Raw genomic sequence first — 24,916 nt, 5'->3', positions numbered from 1 at the left:
GCTCTGCACACAGTAAGCGCTCAATAAATAGGATTGATTGACTGATTAATGAAGCAGCCCCACGTGGGACCCGGTCTCTGACTCGCCTGATGATCTCTGTATGGACCCTGTTGCTCAGCACAGTGCTTGGCGCATAGTGAGCCCCCCACTCCCACCGCTCGGGGGGTGGGGATTGAGGGTGCCTGACTGAGAAACAGCACGGTGAGAGCACTGGCTTGGGAGTCAGAGGTCATGGGTTCTAATCCCGACTCCGCCACCCGTCTGTTGAGCAACCTTGGGCCAGTCGCTTCTCCAGGCCTCAGTTCCCTCTTCTGGAAAATGGGGATGAAGACCGTGAGCCCCACGGGGGACAACCCGCTTACCTTGTAACCACTCCGGCGCTTTGTACGCCTATTAAGTGCTCAATAAATACGATCCAATGAATTAGTTATTAGAAATTAGTAATTACTAATAGTAATACTAATTAGTAATTAGTTATTACTCTATTTTACTTGTACATATCTATTCTATTTATTTTATTTTGTTAATATGTTTGGTTTTGTTGTCTGTCTCCCCCTTCTAGATTGTGAGCCCGCTGTTGGGTAGGGACCGTCTCTAGATGTTGCCAACTTGGACTTCCCGAGCGCTTAGTACAGTGCTCTGCACACAGTAAGCGCTCAATAAATACGATTGATTGACTGATTAATGAAGCAGCCCCACGTGGGACCCGGTCTCTGACTCGCCTGATGATCTCTGTAGGGACCCCGTTGCTCAGCACAGTGCTTGGCGCATAGTGAGCCCCCCACTCCCACCGCTCGGGGGGTGGGGATTGAGGATGCCTGACTGAGAAACAGCACGGCGAGAGCACTGGCTTGGGAGTCAGAGGTCATGGGTTCTAATCCTGACTCCGCCGCCCGTCTGTTGCGCGGCCTTGGGCCAGTCGCTTCGCTAGGCCTCAGTTCCCTCTTCTGGAAAATGGGGATGAAGACCGTGAGCCCCACGGGGGACAACCTGCTTACCTTGTAACCACTCCGGCGCTTAGTACGGTGCTTGGCGCTTAGCAAATGTCATCCTCATCATGATTGTTCTGCCTCCTCCCGCAGAGAAGTTCTGGCAGAAGGGGTCGGGGCCGCTGTTCTTTTACACGGGGAACGAAGGCGACATCTGGACCTTCGCGAAGAACTCGGATTTCATCCTGGAGCTGGCGGCCGTGGAGTCGGCCTTGGTTATCTTTGCGGAGCACGTGAGTCCGGGAGCCCCCCGCCCTGTGCGGCCACGGTGCCCGCCCTGCCCCCCTCATGATGCCCACCCTTGTTCCCCCAAAGTGCCCACCGCAGTCCCCCCATAGTGTCCACCCTGCTCCCTGCAGACTGCCTGCCCTGGTCACCCCATATGCCCACTCTTGTCCCCCCACAGTGGCCATCCTTGTCTCCCCATGGTGCCCATCCTTGTCTCCCCATGGTGCCCATCCTGGTCTCCCCACGGTGCCCACCCCAGTCCCCCCATGGTGCCTGCCTTGCTTCTCCTATGGTGCCCATCCCAGTCTCCCCACGGTGCCCGCCCCGGTCCCACATTGCCCACATTGCTCTCCCCATGGTGCCCACCCCTGTTCCCCCACGGTGCCCACCCTGGTCTCCCCACAGTGCCTGCTCCAGTCCCCCCATGGTGCCTGCCTTGCTCCCCTGACAGTGCCCACCTGGGTCTCCCCACGGTGCCCATCCCAGTGTCCCCATGGTGCCCACTCTGGTCCTACGTTGCCCACCTTGCTCCCCCCACGGTGCCCATCCTGGTCTCCCCACGGTGCTCACCCCCATTCCCCCACAGTGCCCACCCTGGTCTCCCCACAGTGCCTGCCCCAGTCCCCCCATGGTGCCTGCCTTGCTCCCCCGACAGTGCCCACCTGGGTCTCCCCACGGTGCCCATACCAGTGTCCCCATGGTGCCCACCCCGGTCCTACATTGCCCGCCTTGCTCCCCCCACGGTGACCATCCTGGTCTCCCCACGGTGCTCACCCCTGTTCCCCCACGGTGCCCACCCCAGTCCCCCCATGCTGCCTGCCTTGCTCCCCTGACAGTGCCCATCCCAGTGTCCCCATGGTGCCCACCCCGGTCCAACGTTGCCCACCTTGCTCCCCCCATGGTGCCCATCCTGGTCTCCCCACGGTGTCCACCTCTGTTCCCCCACCGCCCATCCCGGTCTCCCCATGGTGCCCGCCCTGGTCTCCTCTTGGGGCCCACCCACAGGGCCCGCCCCGCTCCCCCCCCGCACCCCGGGGTCCCTTCTTGGCCGAGGCGTCGGTCAGCATCGGGGGTCACCTCCCGTCCCGCTCCAGAGGTACTACGGCAAGTCCCTGCCGCTGGGGCCGGGGTCCGTCCGGAGGGGGAACACGGGGCTGCTCACCGTGGAGCAGGCCCTGGCCGACTTCGCCGTCCTCATCGACGCCCTGCAACGGCAGCTCGGGGCCACGGGCCTTCCGCTCATCACGTTCGGTGGGAGGTGAGTTGCCCGGTGGGCCGGGGGGACCCCGCAAACCACACCCGCCCTCGTCCCCGGGGAGGGAGAACCAGTAGGTTGCCCTTGAACCCGGGCCCGGAAGTCGTCAGAAGGACTGTGAGCCCACTGTTGGGTAGGGACTGTCTCTATATGTTGCCAATTTGTACTTCCCAAGCGCTTAGTACAGTGCCCTGCACACAGTAAGCGCTCAATAAATACGATTGATGATGATGATGATGATGACCTGGGTTAATTTAATGATGACATTTATTAAGCGCTTACTCTGTGCCAAGCACTGTTCTAAACGCTTGGGAGGTTACAAGGTGATTGGGTTGTCCCACTGGGGGCTCACAGTCTTCATCCCCATTTTCCAGATGAGGTCACTGAGGCCCAGAGAAGTGAAGTGACTGGCCCAAAGTCACCCAGCTGACAATTGGCGGAGCCGGGGTTTGAACTCGTGACCTCTGACTCCAAAGCCCGGGCTCTTTCCACTGAGCCACGCTGCTTCTCTAAGTGTTCTCTAAGTGTATCTGTTTATTGATGTATTGGACTCCCCCAGGTGCCCAGCAGAGTTCTCCGCGCCGTAAGCGCTCAGTAGATAGGATCGAACGGAAGCGCCGCGGGGCGCGGGGTCACACGGAGGACGAGCGGGCAGGGATGGGATGAGGACCGAGGCCTCCCGAATCCCAGGCCCGGCCTTCCATCCTCGCAGAGAGAGATGTCTCGGGGGGTTGATTCTCAAAATCCTAATAATAATAATGATAATAATAATAATAATACTGGTATTTGGGACCGATAGATGGGTCCGTCAGACAGCGGGGGGTTCCTCCTTTCTCTCCCCTAGTTACGGGGGGATGCTGAGCGCCTACATGAGACTGAAGTACCCCCACCTGGTGACGGGCGCCCTGGCCGCCAGTGCCCCCGTCCTCTCCGTGGCTGGACTGGGCGACCCGAGGCAGTTCTTCCGCGACGTCACGGCGGTGAGTAGACCCCCGGGCCGAGGGCCCCGCCGGTCACTGGGGGGGGACCCGACTAAAGGATGGAAGTCTTGTAACTTTTTGTCTGAGAACCACTAAGAGCAAAATCATACAGTTTGGCTTTAGGGAAACGTTTTCGAGGGAGATCACAGACAAATGTTCAAGCTGCAGGAGCTTTATGACCACTCCGGGCCCAACTGTCATTCCTTCGGTACTTCCTGTCAGTCTGACTAAACTCTGTCATCCTTCAACCCAGTTTAAATTAACAGGATTTTCATTTATAAATAGAATTATGTTCTGAAAATAAATTACAGAAGACACGAGAAACTTCAAAGAGTTGGATCCTCCAGGAGGCCTTCCCAGACTGAGCCCCTTCCTTCCTCTCCATCCCCCCATCTTACCTCCTTCCCTTCCCCACAGCACCTGTATATATGTATAGATGTTTGTACATATTTATTTATTTTACTTGTACCTATCTATTCTATTTATTTTATTTTGTTAGTATGTTTGGTTTTGTTCTCTGTCTCCCCCTTCTAGACTGTGAGCCCACTGTTGGGTAGGGACCGTCTCTATATGTTGCCACCTTGGACTTCCCAAGCGCTTAGTACAGTGCTCTGCACACAGTAAGCGCTCAATAAATACGATTGATTGATTGATTGATTGACCCAACCCCAGGGAGGTGGCGGTCCGGCCCCCCGGCCCACCTCGCGGCGGAGTGGAGAAGCAGCACGGCCTAGCGTCAGAAGGATCTGGGTTCTAGTCATTCATTCATTCATTCAGTCATATTTATTGAGCGCTTACTGTGTGCATAGCACTGTACTAAGCGCTTGGGAAGTACAAGTCGGCAACATATAGAGCCGGTCCCTACCCGACAGCGGGCTCCCGGTCTAGAAGGGGGAGACAGACAACAAAACAAAACATGGGGACAGGTGTCAAGTCATCAGAATAAAGAGAAGTAAAGCTAGATTCATTCATTCAATCGTATTTATTGAGCGCTTACCGTGTGCAGAGCACTGTACTAAGCGTTTGGGAAGTGCAAGTCGGCAACATATAGAGCCAGTCCCTACCCAACAGCGGGCTCACGGTCTAGAAGGGGGAGACAGACAACAAAACAAAACATGGGGACAGGTGTCATCAGAATAAAGAGAAGTAAAGCTAGATTCATTCATTCACTCATTCAATCGTATTTATTGAGCGCTTACTGTGTGCAGAGCACTGTACTAAGCGCTTGGGAAGTACAGGTCGGCAACATATAGAGATGGTCCCTACCCAACAGCGGGCTTACAGTCTAGAAGGATGATGGCAGAGGCCAGGACTTTCTGCAGAAAATATATCCATGGAGTCGCTATGAATCAGAAACGCCTCGAGGGCACTTGATCATGATCATCATCAATCGTATTTACTGAGCGCTTACTATGTGCAGAGCACTGTACTAAGCGCTTGGGAAGTACAAATTGGCAACATATAGAGACAGTCCCTACCCAACAGTGGGCTCACGGTCTAAAGGGGGGAGACGGAGAACAAAACCAAACATACTAACAAAATAAAATAAATAGAATAGATATGTACAAATAAAATAAATAGAGTAATAAATATGTACAAACATATATACATACATACAGGTGCTGTGGGGAAGGGAAGGAGGTAAGATGGGGGGGATGGAGATTTATTCATATTAATGTCGGTCTTCCCCTCTAGATGGTAAGCTCGTTGCGGGCAGGGAATGTGTCTGTTATAGTGTGCTCTCCCAGGCGCTTAGTACGGGGCCCTGACCGCGATGAGCGCTCTATAAATACGACCGCGCGAATAAACAGGTTCTGACTCCCTCCGGCCCATCGCCCTTGCCCACCTGATAATAATAAATGTGCAGTGCCTGGCCCAGAGTAAGCGCTTAATGATTCTAGTCCCGGCTCCGCCACTTTTCTAATAATCATAGTATTCGTTAAGCCCTTACTACGTGCCAGGCAGTGTGCTAAGCGCCGGGCGGGGGGATGCAAGCCAATCGGGTTGCCGTCCCACGTGAGGCGCGCCGTCTCAATCCCCGTTTTGCAGATGAGGTAAGTGAGGCCCAGAGAAGTGAAGTGACTTACCCAAGGTCGCCCAGCAGAAAAGTGGCCCCCACAATCCGCCGGCCTGTCCATGCCCCCGACCCCCTCCCAGAACCCCACAGGTTGGGAGGGAGGGACTGAGGGACTACCTCTCTGCCACTTTTCCGCTGGGTGACCTTGGGCAAGTCACTTCTCTGGACTGTGGACCGTCTCTATATGATGATGATGGCATTTGTTAAGCGCTTACTATGTGCAAAGCACTGTTCTAAGCGCTGGGGGAGGTTACAAGGTGATCGAGTTGTCCCACGGGGGGCTTACAGTTTTAATCCCCATTTCACAGATGAGGTAACTGAGGCACAGAGAAGTGAAGTGACTTGCCCAAAGTCACACAGCTGACAGTTGGCAGAGCCGGGATTTGAACCCATGATCTCTGACTCCAAAGCCCGGGCTCTTTCCACTGAGCCACGCTATATGTTGCCAACTTGTACTTCCCAAGCACTTAGTCCAGTGCTCTGCACACAGTAAGCGCTCAATAAATACGATTGATTGATTGACTGATTGATTCTCTGGGCCTCAGTCACCTCCCCTTTCGTTCAATCGTTCATTCAACTGAGCGCTTACTGTGTGCAGAGCACTGGACTAAGCGCTTAGTACTAAGCTCAATCCCGTCAAATGGGGATTGAGACCGTGAGCCCCACGCGGAGCAGGGACTGTGCCTAACTCCATTTGCTCGTATCCCCCCCCCACAGCGCTCAGTACAGTGCCTGGCACGCAGTAAGCACTTAACAGATCGATCAACCGATCGATATATGTTTGTACATATTTTTTTTACTCTATTTATTTATTTATTTATTTTACTTGTACCTATCTATTCTATTTATTTTATTTTGTTAGTATGTTTGGTTTTGTTCTCTGTCTCCCCCTTTTAGACTGTGAGCCCACTGTTGGGTAGGGACTGTCTCTATATGTTGCCAATTTGTACTTCCCAAGCGCTTAGTCCAGTGCTCTGCACATAGTAAGCGCTCAATAAATACGATTGATGATTGATGATGATGATCAATCGTATTTATTGAGCACTTACTGTGTGCAGAGCACTGGACTAAGCGCTCTGTACTAACAGAAACCACAATTATTATGCAGGATTTTGAGAATTTCAGCCCCAAGTGTTCCGGAGCGGTGCGGGAGGCCTTCCGGCTGATCAGCGACCTGGCTCGGGAGCAAGGTAGACACCCCGTCCTGCCCTGGGACCCCCCCCAAATCCTCAACAACCCTCGGGGGCAGGGGCGCCTCAACAGACCCCCCCACCAAGAATCGCCCCTCGGATGGAGACACCGAGCGACCGCGGGCCCCCAAGCCGGGACTCTCCCTCCTCTTCATCATCATCATCATCATCAATCGTATTTATCGAGCACTTACTATGTGCAGAGCACCGTACTAAGCGCTTGGGAAGTACAAATTGGCAACATCTAGAGACGGTCCCTACCCAGCAGTGGGCTCACAGTCTAAAAGGGGGAGACAGAGAACAAAACCAAACATACTCACAAAATAAAATAAATAGAATAGCTATGTACAAGTAAAATAGAGTGATAAATATGTACAAACATATACCCATATATACAGGTGCTGTGGGGAAGGGAAGGAGGTAAGAAGGGGGGCATGGAGGGCGAGCTGGTGGCGCGCCACGCGTCGCGCCTGGGCCTAGTCGAGCCCGCGCTGCTGAGGTGAGGAGGCCCCTTCCCTCATCATCATCATCATCATCATCATCATAATAATAGCATTTATTAAGCGCTTACTATGTGCAAAGCACTGTTCTAAGCACTGGGGAGGTTACAAGGTGATCCCCCTCTCCGTCCTCTCCCCGCCATTTCCCGCCCGCAGCGTACGACGTCATCAGCCGAGGCATGGCCACCTGCGACCGCATCTCCGACGGGGCCGACGTCCATCAGCTGCTGGAGTTTTCCCGCAACGCCTTCGCCATGATCGCCATGATGGATTACCCCTATCCCACCGACTTCATGGGCCACTTCCCGGCTCATCCCGTTGCGGTACGGGGGCTTCGGGGGCCGGACGCTCCTGGCCGGGACACGGCCCCGATCCCACAAAGGCCCGTCCATCCTCTCCCGCTCTGAAACGACGTCGCCCAGGGCCCCGAACTGCCTCCTCAAACCTGGGAGTCTTGCGGGGTGGCAAATATTCGCCCCCCGAAACCAGGCCTACCTTCATGGCGTAGAGAGGACCTGGGTTCTAATCCCACCTTCGCCAACTGTCTGCTGTGTCGCCTTCGGCGAGTCGCTCCTCTTCCTCCGGTCGTATTTTTAGAGCGTTGAGAAGCAGGGTGGCTTAGGGACAAGAGCCCGGGCTTGGGAGTCCGTCGGGGGTCATGGGTTCTAATCCCGGCTCTGCCACTTTTTTTTTTTGGATGGTATTTGTTAAACGCTTACACTGTGCAAAGCACTTTTCTAAGCGCTGGGGGGGGATACAAGGTGATCAGGTTGTCCCACTTGGGGCTCCCAGTCTTCATCCCCATTTGACGGATGAGGGAACTGAGGCCCAGGGAAGTTAAGTGGCTTGCCCAAGGGCACCCATCTAAGTGGCCGAGCCGGGATTTGTACTTCCCAAGTGCTTACTGTACTTCCCAAGCGCTTAGTACAGTGCTCTGCACTTAGTAAGCACTCAATAAATACGATTGATGATGATGATGATGATTTGAACCCATGACCTCTGACTCCCAAGCCCGCGCTCTTTCCACTGAGCCACGCTGCTTCACTATCAGCTGTGTGACTTTGGGCAAGTCACTTCACTGCTCTGGGCCTCAGTTCCCTCATCTGGAAAATGGGGATGAAGACCAGGAGCCCCACGGGGGACAACCTGATCACCTTGTATCTACCCCAGCGTTTAGAACAGTGCAATAATCGTTATTATTATTACAGTATTAAACAGACACATTCCCTGCCCACGACGAGCTTACGCTCTAAAGGAGGAGCTTGTAGTCTGTGCCTCAGTGACTGTATCAACCAGGATTTTCCCAGTCCCGGGGACCCGTAGTGATCCGCAAACCGCATCGCCAACCACCAAGGTTACTGGGGAAAGTTTTTGAGTGAGTTTTTCCAACGTGCAAGGGAGTGACACATTCCCACTCTCACTCACTCCGCTCTCCCAACAGTCCAGTACCAGCCTGCCGGCCAAAAGATCCCGTCCTGCCCATCCCGACACGGAAGGTTGGGAGACGAGCTTCCTCCTCCGTGCGCCGCTTCCTCCAAACGCTGCTTCCCTCTCTGCTTCTCTAACAGTAATAATAATAGTGGTATTTGTTAAGCGCTTACTATGTGCCAAGAACTGTTCTAAGCACTGGGGTAGATACAAGATAATCAGGTTGTCCCACGTGCTGCTTTCGAGTGCTTCTTTAATAATAATAATAATAATAATAATAATAATTACGGTTTTTGTTAAGCACTTACTAAGTGCCAAGCATTGTTCTAAGCGCTGGGTAGATACAAAGTAATCCCATGAGCTGCTTTCGAGTACTTCTTCTTTAATAATAATAATAATTATTATTATGGTATTTGTTAAGCACTTACTAGGTGCCAAGCACTGTTCTAAGCACTGGGTAGGTACAAGGTAATTAGGATGTCCCACATGCTGCTTTTGAGTGCTTCTTCTTTAATAATAATTACGGTATTTATTAAGCACTTACTCTGTTCCAAGCACTGTTCTAAGCACTGGGTAGATACAAGATAATCACATTGTCCCACATGCTGCTTTCGAGTGCTTCTTCTTTAATAATAATAATAATAATAATTATGGTTTTTGTTAAGCACTTACTAAGTGCCAAGCATTGTTCTAAGCGCTGGGTAGATACAAGGTAATCAGGTTGTCCCATGAGTTGCTTTCGAGTACTTCTTCTTTAATAATAATAATAATTATTATTCTGGTATTTGTTAAGCACTTACTAGGTGCCAAGCACTGTTCTAAGCACTGGGTAGATACAAGGTAATCAGGTTGTCCCATGAGCTGCTTTCGAGTGCTTCTTCTTTAACAATAATAATAATAATTATTATTATGGTATTTGTTAAGCACTTACTAGGTGCCAAGCACTGTTCTAAGCACTGGGTAGGTACAAGGTAATTAGGATGTCCCACATGCTGCTTTTGAGTGCTTCTTCTTTAATAATAATTACGGTATTTGTTAAGCACTTACTATGTGCCAAGCACTGTTCTAAGCACTGGGTAGATACAAGGTAATAAGGTTGTCCCACATGCTGCTTTCGAGTGCTTCTTTAATAATAATAATATTTATAATAATAATGGTATTTGTTAAGCGCTTACTAGGTGCCAAGCACTGTTCTAAGCACTGGGTAGATACAAAGTAATGAGGTTGTCCCATGTGCTTCTTTAGAGTACTTCTTCTTTAATAATAATAATAATAATTACGGTGTTTGTTAAGCACTTACTCTGTGCCAAGCACTGTTCTAAGTGCTGGTTAGATAAAAGGTAATTAGGTTGTCTCACATGCTGCTTTCGAGTGCTTCTTTAATAATAATAATAATAATTACAGTATTTGTTAAGCACTTACTAGGTGCCAAGCACTGTTCTAAGCGCTGGGTAGATACAAGGTAATTAGGTTGTCCCACATGTTGCTTTTGAGTGCTTCTTCTTTAATAATAATAATAATAATAATAATTACAGTATTTGTTAAGCACTTACTATGTGCCAAGCACTGTTCTAAGCACGGGGTGGATACAAGGTAATAAGGTTGTTCCACATGCTGCTTTCGAGTGCTTCTTCTTTAATAATAATAATAATAATGGTATTTGTTAAACACTTACCCTGTGCCAAGCACTGTTCTAAGCACTGGGTAGATACAAGGTAATTAGGTTGTCCCACATGCTGCTTTCGAGTGCTTTTTAAATAATAATAATAATAATAATAATAATAATAATAATACCATTATTATTATTATGGTATTTGTTAAGCACTTACTCTGTTCCAAGCACTGTTCTAAGCGCTGGGTAGATACAAGGTAATCAGGTTGTCCCACATGCTGCTTTTGAGTGCTTCTTCTTTAATAATAATAATAATAATAATAATTATAATTATAATTACAGTATTTGTTAAGTACTTACTATGTGCCAAGCACTGTTCTAAGCACTGGGTGGATACAAGGTAATAAGGTTGTCCCACATGCCGCTTTCGAGTGCTTCTTCTTTAATAATAATAATAATAATAATAATAATATTTGTTAAACACTTACCCTGTGCCAGGCACTGTTCTAAGCACTGGGTAGATACAAGGTAATTAGGTTGTCCCACATGCTGCTTTCGAGTGCTTTTTAAATAATAATAATAATAATAATAATTATGGTATTTGTTAAGCACTTACTCTGTTCCAAGCACTGTTCTAAGTGCTGGGTAGATACAAAGTAATTAGGTTGTCCCACATGCTGCTTTCGAGTGCTTTTTAAATAATAATAATAATAATAATAATTATGGTATTTGTTAAGCACTTACTCTGTTCCAAGCACTGTTGTAAGTGCTGGGTAGATACAAAGTAATTAGGTTGTCCCACATGCTGCTTTTGAGGGCTTCTTCTTTAATAATAATAATAATAATAATAATAATAATAATAATTACTGTATTTGTTAAGCACTTACTATGTGCCAAGCACTGTTCTAAGCACTGGGTAGATACAAAGGTAATCAGGTTATCCCCCGTGGGGCTCAATCCCCATTTTCCATATGAGGCCACTGAGGCCCAGAGAAGTGAAGCGACTTGCCCAGGGTTACCCAGCTGATGAGTGGCGGCACCAGGATTAGAACCCACGACCTCTGGTTCCCAAGCCCGGGCTCTTTCCATTGGGCCACGCTGCTTCTCTGCAAAGATCACCAACCGTCACACAAGTAGGGCAGCTCGTTGTGGGGGTGGGGGTCCCCACCACACTTACCTCATCTAGAAGTGCTCAGTACAGTGCTTAGCACATAGTAAGTGCTTGACAAGTATCATTCATTCATTCAATCGTATTTATTGAGGGCTTACTGTGCGCAGAGCACTGTACTAAACGCTTGGGAAGTACAAGTTAGCAACATATAGAGACGGTCATCATCATCATCATCATCAATCATATTTATTGAGCGCTTACTATGTGCAGAGCACTGTACTAAGCGCTTGGGAAGTACAAATTGGCAACATATAGAGACGGTCCCTACCCAACAACGGGCTCACAGTCTATTATTATTATTACTGTTAGTTCTTTTCCACCCAGTTTGTCCCAAGCCTCTCTTCATTCATTCAGTCGTACTTATTGAGCGCTTCCTATGTGCTGGACTACTCCTGGGTTTTATTGAGGGAGAAACTGAGTCACGTCTCCGTCTAGGTCGGATGCGAGCGGCTCCTCGCGAGCGGTGACCGGCTCCAGGGACTCAGGGCGCTGGTCGGTGAGTTCTTCCGTTCGTTCGGCCGCATTTATTGGACGCTTATTGTGTGTGGAGCTCTGTACTGAGCGTTTGTGAAAGAACAATACGACAATAAGCAGACACGTCCCCTGCCCACCACGAAGGCCTCCAGGAGGCCTTCCCAGACTGAGCCCCTTCCTTCCTCTCCCCCTCATCCCCCTCATCTTACCTCCTCCTCTTCCCCACAGCACCTGTATATATGTTTGTCCATATTTATTACTCTATTTATTGATTTATTTTACTTGTACATATCTATTCTATTTATTTTATTTTGTTAGTATGTTTGGTTTTGTTCTCTGCCTCCCCCTTCTAGACTGTAAGCCCGCTGTTGGGTAGGGACTGTCTCTATATGTTGCCAATTTGTACTTCCCAAGCGCTTAGTACAGTGCTCTGCACACAGTAAGCGCTCAATAAATACGATTGATTGATTGAGGGAGGTGGCCCGGGCCCTATTTCCGGCCCCGCCGCCTGCCCGCTGTGTGCCCTTGGGTGGGTCATTTCACCTCTCTGGGCAGCGTGGCCCAGTGGAAAGAGCCCGGGCTTGGGAGTCGGAGGTCGTGGGTTCGAATCCCAGCTCCGCCCCGTAGCTGGGGGACTTTGGGCAAGTCACTTCACTTCTCTGGGCCTCAGTTCCCTCATCTGGAAAATGGGGATTAAGACCGTGAGCCCCACGTGGGACAACCTGATCACCTTGTATCCCCCCCCCGGCACTTAGAACAGTGCTTTGCACATAGTAAGCGCTTAACAAATACCATCATTATTATTATTTTTATTAGCTGGAAAAGGGGGATGAGCGTTTGAGCCCCGTGTGGGACAGGGACTGTGTCCAACCTGATTAAATTGGATCTACCCCAGTGCTTAGCCCACAGCAAGCACTTAACAAGTATCAGAATGGGTATTTTGGACTCTCCCGAGCGTCTACTACAGTGCTCCACACGCGGTAAGCGCTCAGTAAATTCATTCATTCATTGTCGTATTTATCGAGCGCTTACCACGTGCAGAATTGTTATTTTGGACTCTCCCGAGTGTCTATTACAGTGCTCTGCATGCAGTAAGCGCTCAGTAAATTCATTCATTCAGTCGTATTTATCGAGCGCTTACTGTGTGCAGAATGGTTATTTTGGACTCTCCCGAGCGTCTACTACAGTGCTCCGCACGCGGTAGGCGCTCAGTAAATTCATTCAGTCAGTCGTATTTACCGAGCGCTTACCGTGGGCAGAATGGCTATTTTGTACTCTCCCGAGCATCTACTACAGTGCTCCGCATGCGGTAAGCGCTCAGTAAATTCATCCATTCATTCAGTCAAATTTATCGAGCCTTACCGTGCGCAGATCGGACTCTCCCGAGTGTCTACTACAGTGCTCCGCACACGGTAAACGCTCAGTAAATTCAGTCAGTCGTACTGATCGAGCCCTTACTGGGTGTGGAGCACTGTACTAAGCGCTTGGAAAGTACAATTCAGCGACAGATAATCAATCAATCAATCAATCAATCGTATTTATTGAGCACTTACTGTATGCAGAGCACTGTACTAAGCGCTTGGGAAGTACAAATTGGCAACATAGAGAGACGGTCCCTACCCAACAGTGGGCTCACAGTCTAAAAGGGGGAGATAGAGAACAAAACCAAACATACTAACAAAATAAAATAAGTAGAATAGATATGTACAAGAAAATAGAGTAATAATAAATAGAGTAACAAATAAATAGAGTAATAAATAAATAAATAAATAGAGTAATAAAACAAAGACACTAAGGATAGACACCAAGAAGGGGGAGATGGCCGACAAAACAAGTAGATGGGCCTCAGTGGCATCCAACCCAACCGGATGAATTATTATTCATTGATTCAATGGTATGTATTGAGCGCTTACTGTGTGCAGAGCACTGTACTAAGCGGTTGGGAAGTCCAAGTTGGCAACATAGGTTGTTATGATGTGATTATTATTATTAGATTATTTTATTATTATTATCTGTAAAATGGGGATGAAGAATATGTTTTGTTTTGTTGTCTGTCACCCCCTTCTAGACTGAGAGCCCACTGTTGGGTAGGGACCGTCTCTATATGTTGCCAGCTTGTACTTCCCAAGTGCTTAGTACAGTGCTCTGCACACAGTAAGCACTCAATAAATACGACTGAATGAATGAATGATTAGATTATTATTAGTGAAGCAGCGTGGCTCGGTGGAAAGAGCCTGGGCTCTGGAGTCAGAGGTCAGGGGTTCGAATCCCGACTCCGCCACGTGTCTGCTGTGTGACCTTGGGCAAGTCACTTCACTTCTCTGGGCCTCAGTTGCCTCATCTGTAAAATGGGGATGAAGACTGTGAGCCCCCCGTGGGACAACCTGATCACCTTGTAACCGCCCCAGCGCTTAGAACAGCGCTTTGCACGTAGTAAGCGCTTAATAAATGCCATTATTATTATTATTATTATAGTAAGTGCTTAACAAATGCCATCTTCAGTAGAGGGTGAGGCGGGGGACGTGGAGGGCCGGGAGGCGGGATGCCCGTCGTCGGGATGGCCCGACCGCGTGCCGGCCTTTCTCCCGGCAGGCCTGCTGTACAACGCGTCGGAGTCGGCGCCGTGCTTCGACATCTACCGGCTCTACCGAAAGTGCTCCGATCCCACCGGCTGCGGCGTCGGCCCGGACGCGGAGGCCTGGGACTACCAGGTTGGCCGGGGGGGCTACTTGGTAGCCAAGTGGCTTCCTCCCCCAGTCCTCCCTCACCAAGCGACGCCGGCGGGTCAAATCCCAACCCCGGAACCGAGTGGCCCGCCGCGCGTTGCCAACTTGGACTTCCCAAGCGCTTAGTACAGTCCTCTGCACACAGTAAGCGCTCAATAAATTGATTGAGAGGCGCCAACGGAGCGGGCTCTATCGCCCGGCTCGCTCCAGCGGGAAGAGCCCGGGCTTGGGAGTCGGGGGTCACGGGTTCGAATCCCGGCCCCGCCGCTCGTCCGCCGGGTGACTGGGGGCAAGTCGCAACTGCTCCGGGCCTCGGTTCCCTCATCTGGAAAATGGGGGTGAAGGCTGGGAGCCCCACGTGGGACGACCTGATCGCCAGTGCTTGGAACGGTGCTCGGCACGTAATAAGCGCTTAACGAACACCGTCATTATTATCCAAGAGACGCAGCGTGGCATAGTGGAAAGAGCCCGGGCTTGGGAGTCGGAGGTCACGGGTTCAAATCCCGGCCCCGCCACTTGTCTGCCGTGTGACTGGGGGCAAGTCGCAACTTCTCTGGGCCTCGGTTCCCTCATCTGGAAAATGGGGGTGAAGTCTGGGAGCCCCACGTGGGACAACCTGATCACCTTGTATCGATCCCAGAGCTTAGAACAGTGCTTGGCACATAGTGAGCGCTTAACAAATACCATCATTATTATCCAAGAGAAGCATTCATTCATTCATTCAATTGTATTTATTGAGCGCTTACTGTGTGCAGAGCGCTGGACTATGAAGCTTGGGAACATAGCTTAGTACAGTGCCTGGCACATTCATTCATTCAATCATATTTATTGAGTGCACACTGTGTGCAGAGCACTGTACTAAGCGCTTGGGAAGTCCAAGTTGGCAACATCTAGAGACGGTCCCTACCCAACAGTGGGCTCACAGTCTAGAAGGGGGAGACAGACAACAAAACCAAACATATTAACAGAATAAAATAGACAGAATAAATATGTACAAGTAAAATTAATAAATACAGTAATAAATCCGTACAAACATATATACGTATATAAACGTAGTTATAGTTGTAGTAGTAGTTGTAGAGGTAGTTGTGTAGTTGTTGTAGTACTAGTAGTAATACTACTACAGTGTGGAAGCAGCGTGGCACAGTGGAAAGAGCCCGGGCTTTGGAATCAGAGGTCATGGGTTCAAATCCAGGCTCTGCCAATTGTCAGCTGTGTGACTTTGGGCAAGTCACTTCACTCAGTGACCTCATCTGTAAAATGGGGATGAGGACTGTGAGCCCCCTGTGGGACAACCTGATCCCCAGCGCTTAGAACAGTGCTTTGCACCTGGTAAGTGCTTAATAAATGCCATTATTACTAATATAGCAGCAGCTGTAGTAATAATAATAATAATAATAATAATAATAATAATGGCATTTATTAAGGGCTTACTATGTGCAGAGCACTGTTCTAAGCGCTGGGGAGGAACAAGGTGATCAGGTTGTCCCACGTGGGGCTCACAATCATAATCCCCATTTTACAGATGAGGTAACTGAGGCCCAGAGAAGTGAAGTGACTTGCCCAAAGTCACACAGCTGACAACTGGCAGAGCCGGGACTTGAACCCATGACCTCTGACACCAAAGCCCGGGCTCTTTCCACTGAGCCACGCTGCTTAGCAGCAGTACTCTGCACACAGTAAGCGCTCCATAAATACGATTGAATGAATGAATGATTACTATCCAAGTGTTTCTGCAACACAGAAGAGATCGGAAAAGAAAAGAGGACTTGATCAATCAATCAATCGTATTTATTGAGCACTTACTGTGTGCAGGGCACTGTACTAAGCGCTTGGGAAGATCAGGGAGGGCAAGTCACTTCACTTCTCTGGGCCTCAGTTCCCTCATCTGTAAAATGGGGATTAAGACTGTGAGCCCCACATGGGACAACCTCATCTCCTTGTGTTGCCCCCAGCGCTTAGAACAGTGCTTTGCACATAGTAAGCGCTTAACAAATACCAACATTATTATTATTATTATTATTATTATTCCAGGGGGAGGTGGGTTTTTAATAAGGTTGAGAGGGTGGGGACAGCGATCGTCCGGCGGATGCGAAGGGGCCAGATGGAGGCCCAGGCCAACCGGTGGGGACAAGCGCTCAATAAATACGATTGATTGATTGATTGATTGATTGATTGACTGTCCTTAGGCCTGCACGGAGATCAACCTGACCTTCGAGAGCACCAACGTGACGGACATGTTCCCGGCCATCCCGTTCACGGACGCGCTCCGGGAGCAGTACTGCCTGGAAAAGTGGGGCGTCCGGCCGCGGAAGAGCTGGCTGCTCACGCACTTCGGGGGGAGCGGTAAGGCCGGGTTGGGGACGGGGCTGGGGCCCAGGTCTTGGGTTCGAGAGATGCCCCGGACTCAGAGAGCCGAGGGTTCAACGCACGTATCGGGACAGGACACCTGGGTTGCTTCTGGCTCCCACCCTGGGGGGAACCCCAAATCATCATCATCAATCGTATTTATTGAGCGCTTACTATGTGCAGAGCACTGTACTAAGCGCTTGGGAAGTCCAAATTGGCAACATCTAGAGACAGTCCCTACCCAGCAGTGGGCTCACAGTCTAAAAGGGGGAGACGGAGAACAAAACCAAACATACTAACAAAATAAAATCAATAGAATAGATATGTACAAATAAAATAAATAAATAGAGTAAAAAATATGTACCAACATATATACATATATACAGGTGCTGTGGGGAAGGGAAGGAGGTAAGATGGGGGGGATGGAGAGGGGGCGCTTACTATGTGCCAAGCACTGCTCTAAGCGCTGGGGAGGTTACAAGGTGATCAGGTTGGCCCACGGGGCGCTCCCAGCCTTCACCCCCATTTTCCAGATGAGGGAACTGAGGCCCAGAGAATCAATCGTATTTATTGAGCGCTTACTGTGTGCAGAGCACTGTACTAAGCGCTTACTCACTCTTACTCTTACTAAGCGCTTACGCCTACACTTCAGAGAAGTGAAGTGACTCGCCCAAAGTCACCCAGCTGACAAGTGGCGGAGCCGGGATTTGAACGGGAAATCCTCCGGGAGAGTTGGGAGCGGGGTGAGGGATTGGGGGGTGCGTTCCTAGCCCCTCCAGTAGTATAATTTCCAGGATTTTCCAGAAGACTGTGAGCCCCCCGCCGTGGGACAACCTGATCACCTTGTAACCTCCCCAGCGCTTAGAACAGTGCTTTGCACTGGCTCCAGGAGATATACAGTGAAGACACACACAACTTAATTCCCCTTTCATTCCTTCATTCATTCAATCGTATTTACTGAGCGCTTACTGTGTGCGGAGCACTGTACTAAGCACTTGGGAAGTACAGGTTGGCAACATCTAGAGACGGTCCCTACCCACCAGTGGGCTTACAGTCCACCAAGGCACCCGATCACTCCGTCTTCCCCCCCGTGCCCCGGACAGGGAGGTCAGACGGGTCTTCCACCCGCAGGAAGTCCATCGGTGCCTTCTGCCGTCCCCACTTGCCTGTACTAAGCGCTTAGTACAGTGCTCTGCACACAGTAAGCGCTCAATAAATGATTGATTGATTGATTGTCTCTTTTCAGGTCTCCAAGCTTCCAGCAACATCATTTTCTCCAACGGCGACCTGGACCCCTGGGCCGGCGGCGGGGTGAGTCCTGAGGGGACGCACGGCCCCGTCTACACGCAGTATGAGAAGCAGCGTGGCTCAGTGGAAAGAGCCCGGGCTTTGGAGTCAGAGGTCATGGGTTCGAATCCTAGCTCCATCAATTGTCAGCTGGGTGACTTTGGGCAAGTCACTTCACTTCTCTGGGCCTCAGTGACCTCATCTGGAAAATGGGGATGAGGACTGTGAGCCCCCCGTGGGACAACCTCATCACCTTGTAATCTCCCCAGCGCTTAGAACAGTGCTTTGCACATTTATTTATTTATTTTATTTGTACATATTTGTACATATCTATTCTATTTATTTTATTTTGTTAGTATGTTTGGTTTGTTCTCTGTCTCCCCCTTTTAGACTGTGAGCCCACTGTTGGGTAGGGACTGTATATGTTGCCAATTTGTACTTCCCAAGCGCTTAGTGCTCTGCACATAGTAAGCACTCAATAAATACAATTGATGATGACGATGATGATAGTAAGTGCTTAATAAATGCTAAAAAAGAACCCAAAAACCAGTAAGCGCTCCATAAATCCGACTGAACGAATTGAACAGTAGTAATAATAATCGTGGTATTAAGCGCTTACTATGTGCCAGGCACTGTTCTAAGCGCTGAGGCGGATCCAAGCAAATGGGGTTGGACACAGTCCCTGTCCCACGGGGGGCTGCCAGTCTCGATCCCCATTTTACGGAGGCGGTAACTGAGGCACAGAGAAGAAAAGTGACTTGCCCAAGGCCGCCCAGCAGAGTGGCGGAGCAGGGATTAGAACCCATTCATTCATTCAATCGTATTTATTGAGCACTTACTGTGTGCAGAGCACTGTACTAAGCGCTTGGGAAGTACAAGTTGGCCACATATAGAGACGGTCCCTACCCAACAGTGGGCTCACAGTCTAGAAGGGGGGTACAGACAACAAAACAAAACGTATTAATGAATAAGTAAATGAATAAATAAATAATTAAATGAATAAATTCATTCAATAAATATGATTGAATGAATGAATGTTGCTATAACCTTCTAGAGGTTAACCTATAACTTAAGCTTTAACCTTAACCTATAACTTTATAGTGACCCTCTGACTCCAAGGCTCAGTGGAAAGAGCCCGGGCTTTGGAGTCAGAGGTCACGGGTTCAAATCCCGGCTCCACCACTTATCAGCTGTGTGACTCTGGGCAAGTCACTTCACTTCTCCGTGCCTCAGCTACCTCATCTGTAAAATGGGGATGAAGACTGTGAGCCCCCCGTGGGACAACCTGATCACTGTGTAACCTCCCCGGCGCTTAGAACAGTGCCTTGCACATAGTAAGCGCTTAATAAATGCCATTATTATTATGAGATTAGCCAGGGAAAGCTTCCTGGAGATGAGATTTTTTTGGTCAGTTTCTCATTGACAGCGTGGCCTAGTGAATAGAGCTCAGGCCTGGGAGTTAAGAGGACCCGGGTTCTAGTCCTGGCTCCGCCACTTGTCTGCTGTGTGACCTTGAGCAAGTCACTGGACATCTCTGTGCCTCAGGGATTAAGACTGTGAGCCCCGTGTCGGGCTTGGACTGCGTCCAACCTGCTCAGCTTGTGTCTAACCTGGTGCCCGGCACTTAGGGAATGCTTAGCAAGTAGCACCGGAAAAACCACAACACACAATTTTGTAAAAGCCTGGAGAGACCCGAATTAGCCCTGGCTTCCCCGCCGCTCCGACACGGAACGGGAATCTGGGAATAGATCCCGCAGGGAAGATCGGCTCGGGATGGGGTTCCAAGTTTTCCCATCTCCCTCAACCCCCTTAGACACGTGCGATCCAACCGGTAAGCGGCTTGGCTTAAGCCTGGGCGCCAGAAGACCCAGATTCTAATCCCCACCTGGGGCCGGTCACTTCACTTCCCTGGGCCTCAGTTTCCCCAGCGGCAAAATGGGGATTCAGTTCTACTCCCTCCTCCCGGGAGCTCCCCGGGGGATGAGGACCGTGTCCGAACTATTAACTTGCATCTACCTCGGCGCTCAGCACAGTGTGGGACAGGGAGTAAGCGCTTAAATGTCATGGAAAGAGCAGCGGATCGGGTCTCCCTTCTCCTAGCTCCAGCCCCACTGCTCCCCTCTGACGTGGATTTGGGGTTGGGGGCCATTTTTCTGCCCAAACAGATCCAGACTAACCTGAGCGCTTCCATCGTGGCCATCACCATCAAGGGAGGAGCCCATCACCTGGACCTCCGGTAGGTCCCCGGCCTGGGGTCCTGGGGTCCCAGCCGCTGTTTCGGCCGGAGCCAGAGATGCTCCTGGTTGCCCACGGTAACGGGTATTCCCGCAAATCCTGGAGTGGGACCAAGATAGCGTCTAGGACCCAGAAGCCAGGGTTGGAGTAGTTTCAGACGCTCGTCTGGCCCCGTGGGGCCGTGGAGGGCAGCGTCTCTGTAGGGTATCCGGATGCCGCTTCCCTGCCCCCCCGAGCTTCCCGTTGGCGTGGCCGGGCACGCGGGATGACTGCATGCCCGCGTTTGGGGGGCCCCTCCCGCCCCCCGACTCCTCCCGCAGGGGCTCCAACCCGGCCGACCCGCCGTCCGTCAGAGATGCGCGGAAACTGGAGGCGTCGTTGATCCACCGGTGGGTGGAAGCCCGAAGAAAGTAACAGGCGCCGTGTCCCCGTGGTGACTCAGGATGACGGGGAAGCGTCCCCGAGGCGACCCCAGAGGAGGCGGCGGACGCAGGCTTTCCAGAAATCGCCCGGCTCCTGCGGCAAATTGGCTCCCGTTATCCTTATTCCGTCTCTTCTCGTTCTCCTCTTCACTCACGGAGGCTCCAACATCATCCCTTTACGGGCTTAGGGGGTCACCTTTCTCCAGGCACTCCGGCTCTCTGCCCCTCCTCAAAGACGCACCCCTTAGGAGGAACCGGTTCTGAAACGGGTCTTGGAAAAACAAACATCCAACAGGTCCGGCCTTGGGCCTACTCCAAAATTTACTTTTCCAAGGCCGGCAACTTGAGTCAGCCCTCCGGCCTGCTGCTCTTTCTTCTTCCCGGGAAGGGAATCGAAGCGCTAGAGGCCGAGCCGTGTGGGAAAGGGAACGATTTCGGGAATAAAACCCCCACGGACACGGGTTCTGGAACCTTCCGTCCAGCCTTACTCCTCCTAAAAGCGGTTGCCAGAATCGGCGGCCCAGTGAAAACACGCTTCACGCAACTTCTTAAAATAAGTTATACGTTTAATAAAATGTGTAACGAAGGATGCCATTGTTTGGTGTTTCCGAACCACCGGGGAAGGGGGTGGGGGGCATAGGCGGCTGTATCCTCTCTCTATCCGCAAATGCCCGTCGGCTGCCAAAATATTACATCTCAGTCGAGATTTGGCCCCGTGCGCCGTTTAGTTTTTCCAATTACGACCGGATGCCCCTGACAGAGCCGTGCCCGTCCACGATGGTGCCCAGCCCCTCAACCAGCGGTATCTATTAGAGTGCTTTACTGTGTGCGGAGCACTGTACTGAGCGGTTTGGAGGGGACGGCACAATGAGACGCGTCCCCCGCCCAAAAGGAGCTTACGGTCTTGGCTTGCCCATGCCCCCGGGTCCGTGCCAAGGCTGCCCGCTGGAGTTCCCCTTACGTCTTCTAGACTGTAAGCTCCAGTCTAACCGCCCCCGTTGAATTGTGCTCTCCTAAGCGTTCCGCACCCACAAAGCAGTCGATGAACACCGCGGGGATTGATTTGCAGGGTTCCTCCTCTCCTCAGCCTGGTCACCAGCTCAAAGGGTGACCCTTTCCGGGGCTGGCTACGCCGCTCTCCCCGCTTTGGGAATGAAAGAGCCGGTGGTTCAGAGGTAGGATCATAAACAGAAGGAAAAGACACCAAGAAGAATCAAGGGCCGCCTACGGATTCCGGAGGCAGAAGTGGTCCTTTCCCAGCCCACCAGGCTACTGGCTTTCCCGGGAGCTGGGAGGAAAGAGGGCAGCGGTAAAGGGTGGCTTTAATTAAGAGACCGAAACACTCAGGATAGCAGCCACAATAATCCAACCGGAAAGAACGAAGAGGAATGTCGGCCCTTTCCGTTGTAAAAATCGAAGGCGAGAAAGAGCACCGGGGGAGGCCTGGAAAGTTGCCGTGTGCCGTTGAAGGGGTGGAGGGAGCGGGAGCCCCGACCAGCCGCTCAGATCCGGAGGAAAGACCTTTTGCCGAGCTGCGGGCGGCCCGAAATTCACATTCTCCGGGGAGGGGTCCTCGGGGGGACCGTGACGGCCCAGAGGCGTTTAAAGTCCTCAGCGACGAGGACCGTCTCGGGGGGCGAAGGCTTGTGCTCGGGGGTGGCTGGGGTGGGCTCGGTCCGGACCCCTCCCGCTTCAACTTTTACGCCAAGATCGTTTCTGTGGCCTCCCTTTGGACTTCTCCATCGTCACCCCCCAATTTAGTGAAGAGAAGCAATTTTGGGTCCTATAAACACTCCGTGCTTCACTTTGGCCCCGAAGAGGAGCTTCTGTTCACCCAGGAAAGGACAATGTCAACTAGTCATTGTCCTTCCGAGAGCTTAGTACAGTGCTCGGCACGCAGAAAGCGCTCGATAAATACCACGGAAAGATCTCAGAATTTGGTCTGGTCGTCGCCCACCTTCTGGGGGAAGCGGGGGTGGGAAATGGAAAAGGAACAAAAAAATCAATTCATTCGCTTTCACTTATCTCCCCCGAGCTGAGTCACGAATCTAAACCGATTAAATGAATCAAAAAGGAGAGAAAGCAAATGAAAGAGGTAAACATTCTCAACGCCCACTCTCAAGCGTGCGTGTGAGTCCAGAGGCCCAAACCGAGGTATCGCATCCCGACTTTCCCTCGAGACCGCTGAGGTCCCGCCTCTCGCCTGATTGGGAGCCCCGGTATCCCAACTCTGGGGGGTCGGGGGCTCCCGTTCCCAAGCGACTCTCCGGACAACGCAATTAACACCGTGACGGACCCGACCCCGCTTGATGAATACCGTGGACGGCTCTTAAGACGAGTGCGCGCTTTGAGCGGCGTTTTGCATTTTCTACAGGTTTTGCTCCCTGCACGCGCTCTGACGGTCCCGGGAGACCGAATTCTCCCTTTCCGAAGGAAAGCTAAAAGGAAAACCGGGGTGGGTGTTTGCGGGGTGGGGGGGTGGGGTGAACTCTGCTACCGACCTAAGGTGATTAAAACACTTTGGAAAGATGGGAAAGTGCTCCTGTGCTGCTCTCCTTCTAGGCTAAGGTGGCTCTTGGGTGTGTGGCGGGATGGGAGGATGGGATTTTGGCGGGTGTTTCTCTTTAGAAACTTTTACTTAAACCATTTTCGCCCACATAGCGGCCGCACGGTTCCCCCCGACGCTACGCGTGCCTGAAGGAGAAACCGAAATGGGACCATCCTGTGTCGGTCTGGGCGTTAACTCTGGCCTGCCCAAATCCGGCGATTCCGGAGACGTTTGGCCCGAGGCCCACGCTGTCCCCGGAGAACTCTTCCGGCCGCCGCCGGCTCCTCGGCCTTGTTCCCGGACCAGATAGAAACTGGCACCGGGAAGCGGTCGCCAGCGTCATTTTGCACGGATCCCGAATTTGGGCATCAGATTCGGCCCCCGGGAGCCCAAAACATCAGCTTCTCCCTGCCTCCCACTGGAAGTACTGGGCGGGACTTGGAGTGGGAGGGCGCTTGTTCCAGGGCTCAGGAGGGACCCCAAGAAGCGCTCCCTCCCCTAAACAATCTGGGATACGAGAGGGTCGGATCATCAGAGTCGCACCTCCTTTCCACGTCTAGGGTTCTCAGACTCCAAGTCCTAAGGTGCATCTGTTAGCAACGTTTCACCCCCTGGATACTTCCCAGGGAGGCCCGGCCCGTTTCACACAACTCTAAAAGTGGCAACCCAAGGGGGGAGCAGCCCCCCAAAATAACGCGGGTTGTTAAGACTTCAAAAACGCATCTGTAAGACATTGGAGGTCGGAAGCATCTCCTGCTTCGCTGGGGGCGGGGTGGTCTACGGAAAAGCCGGGATGGACGGGAGGGGGCCGGGTCTCGCCCCCTCAACCCCACCCGGCGGCTTTCGGTGGGCGTACCTGAGTCTAGCCGACGTGTAAACGCGGCTTTTTCAGCGGGCTTTCACCCTGAGTCCTGCGGAGAGAAAAGGTGCCCTCTTCCCGCCCCCCGGGCTTCCCCCGTGACCCGCCGGGGCCCCGCTCCTTTCGAGGTTGCCCACGGGGCTCTTCACAAGCGGCGAGAGGCCGGGATCCCCGGGCCCCCCATCCACAAACAAACACCGCCGCCTTTTCCGTCACAGAGAAGTAAAACCCGAAACGGCGGGGCCCGAGCCGGTGGGGTCCCCCCTCACGCCGCCTTCTCCGAGGCGGAGGGGCTTCCTTCCGACTCGGCCCCCCCCGTCCCGCCCGGAAAGAAAAAAGGGAACAAGGAGCCGGCGCGTCTCCCCTCCGCCCGGGCCTCGTCCTAGGCGGGGGTCCAGATGGGAAGGGGGTGAGCTTCGGTGTTGAACACGAACCGGTCCAGGTCGAGCACGTCCGTGTCGTCGGAGAAGAGCAGGAACATGTACTTCAGGGTTTCTCCCAGGAAGAAGCTCTCCATCTTGTCCCGGGGCTCGGGGCTCTTGGGATTCTGGACGTTGTTGATGGACGAGAATCCGCCCGACGACAC

The 24,916-nt window shown here is 51.6% G+C and overlaps 2 protein-coding genes across 3 annotated transcripts in view; one reads left to right on the top strand and one right to left on the bottom strand.

Moving 5' to 3' along the window:
- The window catches only part of DPP7 (dipeptidyl peptidase 7), a 25,815-nt gene extending 4,305 nt beyond the window's left edge, over nt 1-21,510 (top strand). The window contains exons 3-13 of the mRNA XM_038767993.1: nt 1,083-1,222; nt 2,312-2,475; nt 3,317-3,452; nt 6,638-6,719; nt 7,376-7,542; nt 11,866-11,926; nt 14,497-14,615; nt 16,820-16,976; nt 18,226-18,290; nt 20,432-20,502; nt 20,822-21,510. Coding sequence (XP_038623921.1) covers nt 1,083-1,222; nt 2,312-2,475; nt 3,317-3,452; nt 6,638-6,719; nt 7,376-7,542; nt 11,866-11,926; nt 14,497-14,615; nt 16,820-16,976; nt 18,226-18,290; nt 20,432-20,502; nt 20,822-20,915 — 1,256 coding nt within the window. The 3' untranslated portion in view covers nt 20,916-21,510. The remainder of the gene's footprint in view (nt 1-1,082; nt 1,223-2,311; nt 2,476-3,316; nt 3,453-6,637; nt 6,720-7,375; nt 7,543-11,865; nt 11,927-14,496; nt 14,616-16,819; nt 16,977-18,225; nt 18,291-20,431; nt 20,503-20,821) is intronic.
- The window catches only part of MAN1B1 (mannosidase alpha class 1B member 1), a 32,512-nt gene continuing 29,063 nt past the window's right edge, over nt 21,468-24,916 (bottom strand). For both annotated transcript variants that reach the window (XM_038767991.1, XM_038767992.1), the window contains exon 13: nt 21,468-24,916. In XM_038767991.1, the coding sequence (XP_038623919.1) occupies nt 24,713-24,916 (204 nt within the window). In that variant the 3' untranslated portion in view covers nt 21,468-24,712.

The sequence above is a fragment of the Tachyglossus aculeatus genome, chromosome 27 (genome assembly GCF_015852505.1).
Source record: "Tachyglossus aculeatus isolate mTacAcu1 chromosome 27, mTacAcu1.pri, whole genome shotgun sequence".
Lineage (NCBI taxonomy): Eukaryota > Metazoa > Chordata > Mammalia > Monotremata > Tachyglossidae > Tachyglossus > Tachyglossus aculeatus.
This window is presented reverse-complemented; position numbering and strand designations above follow the sequence as displayed.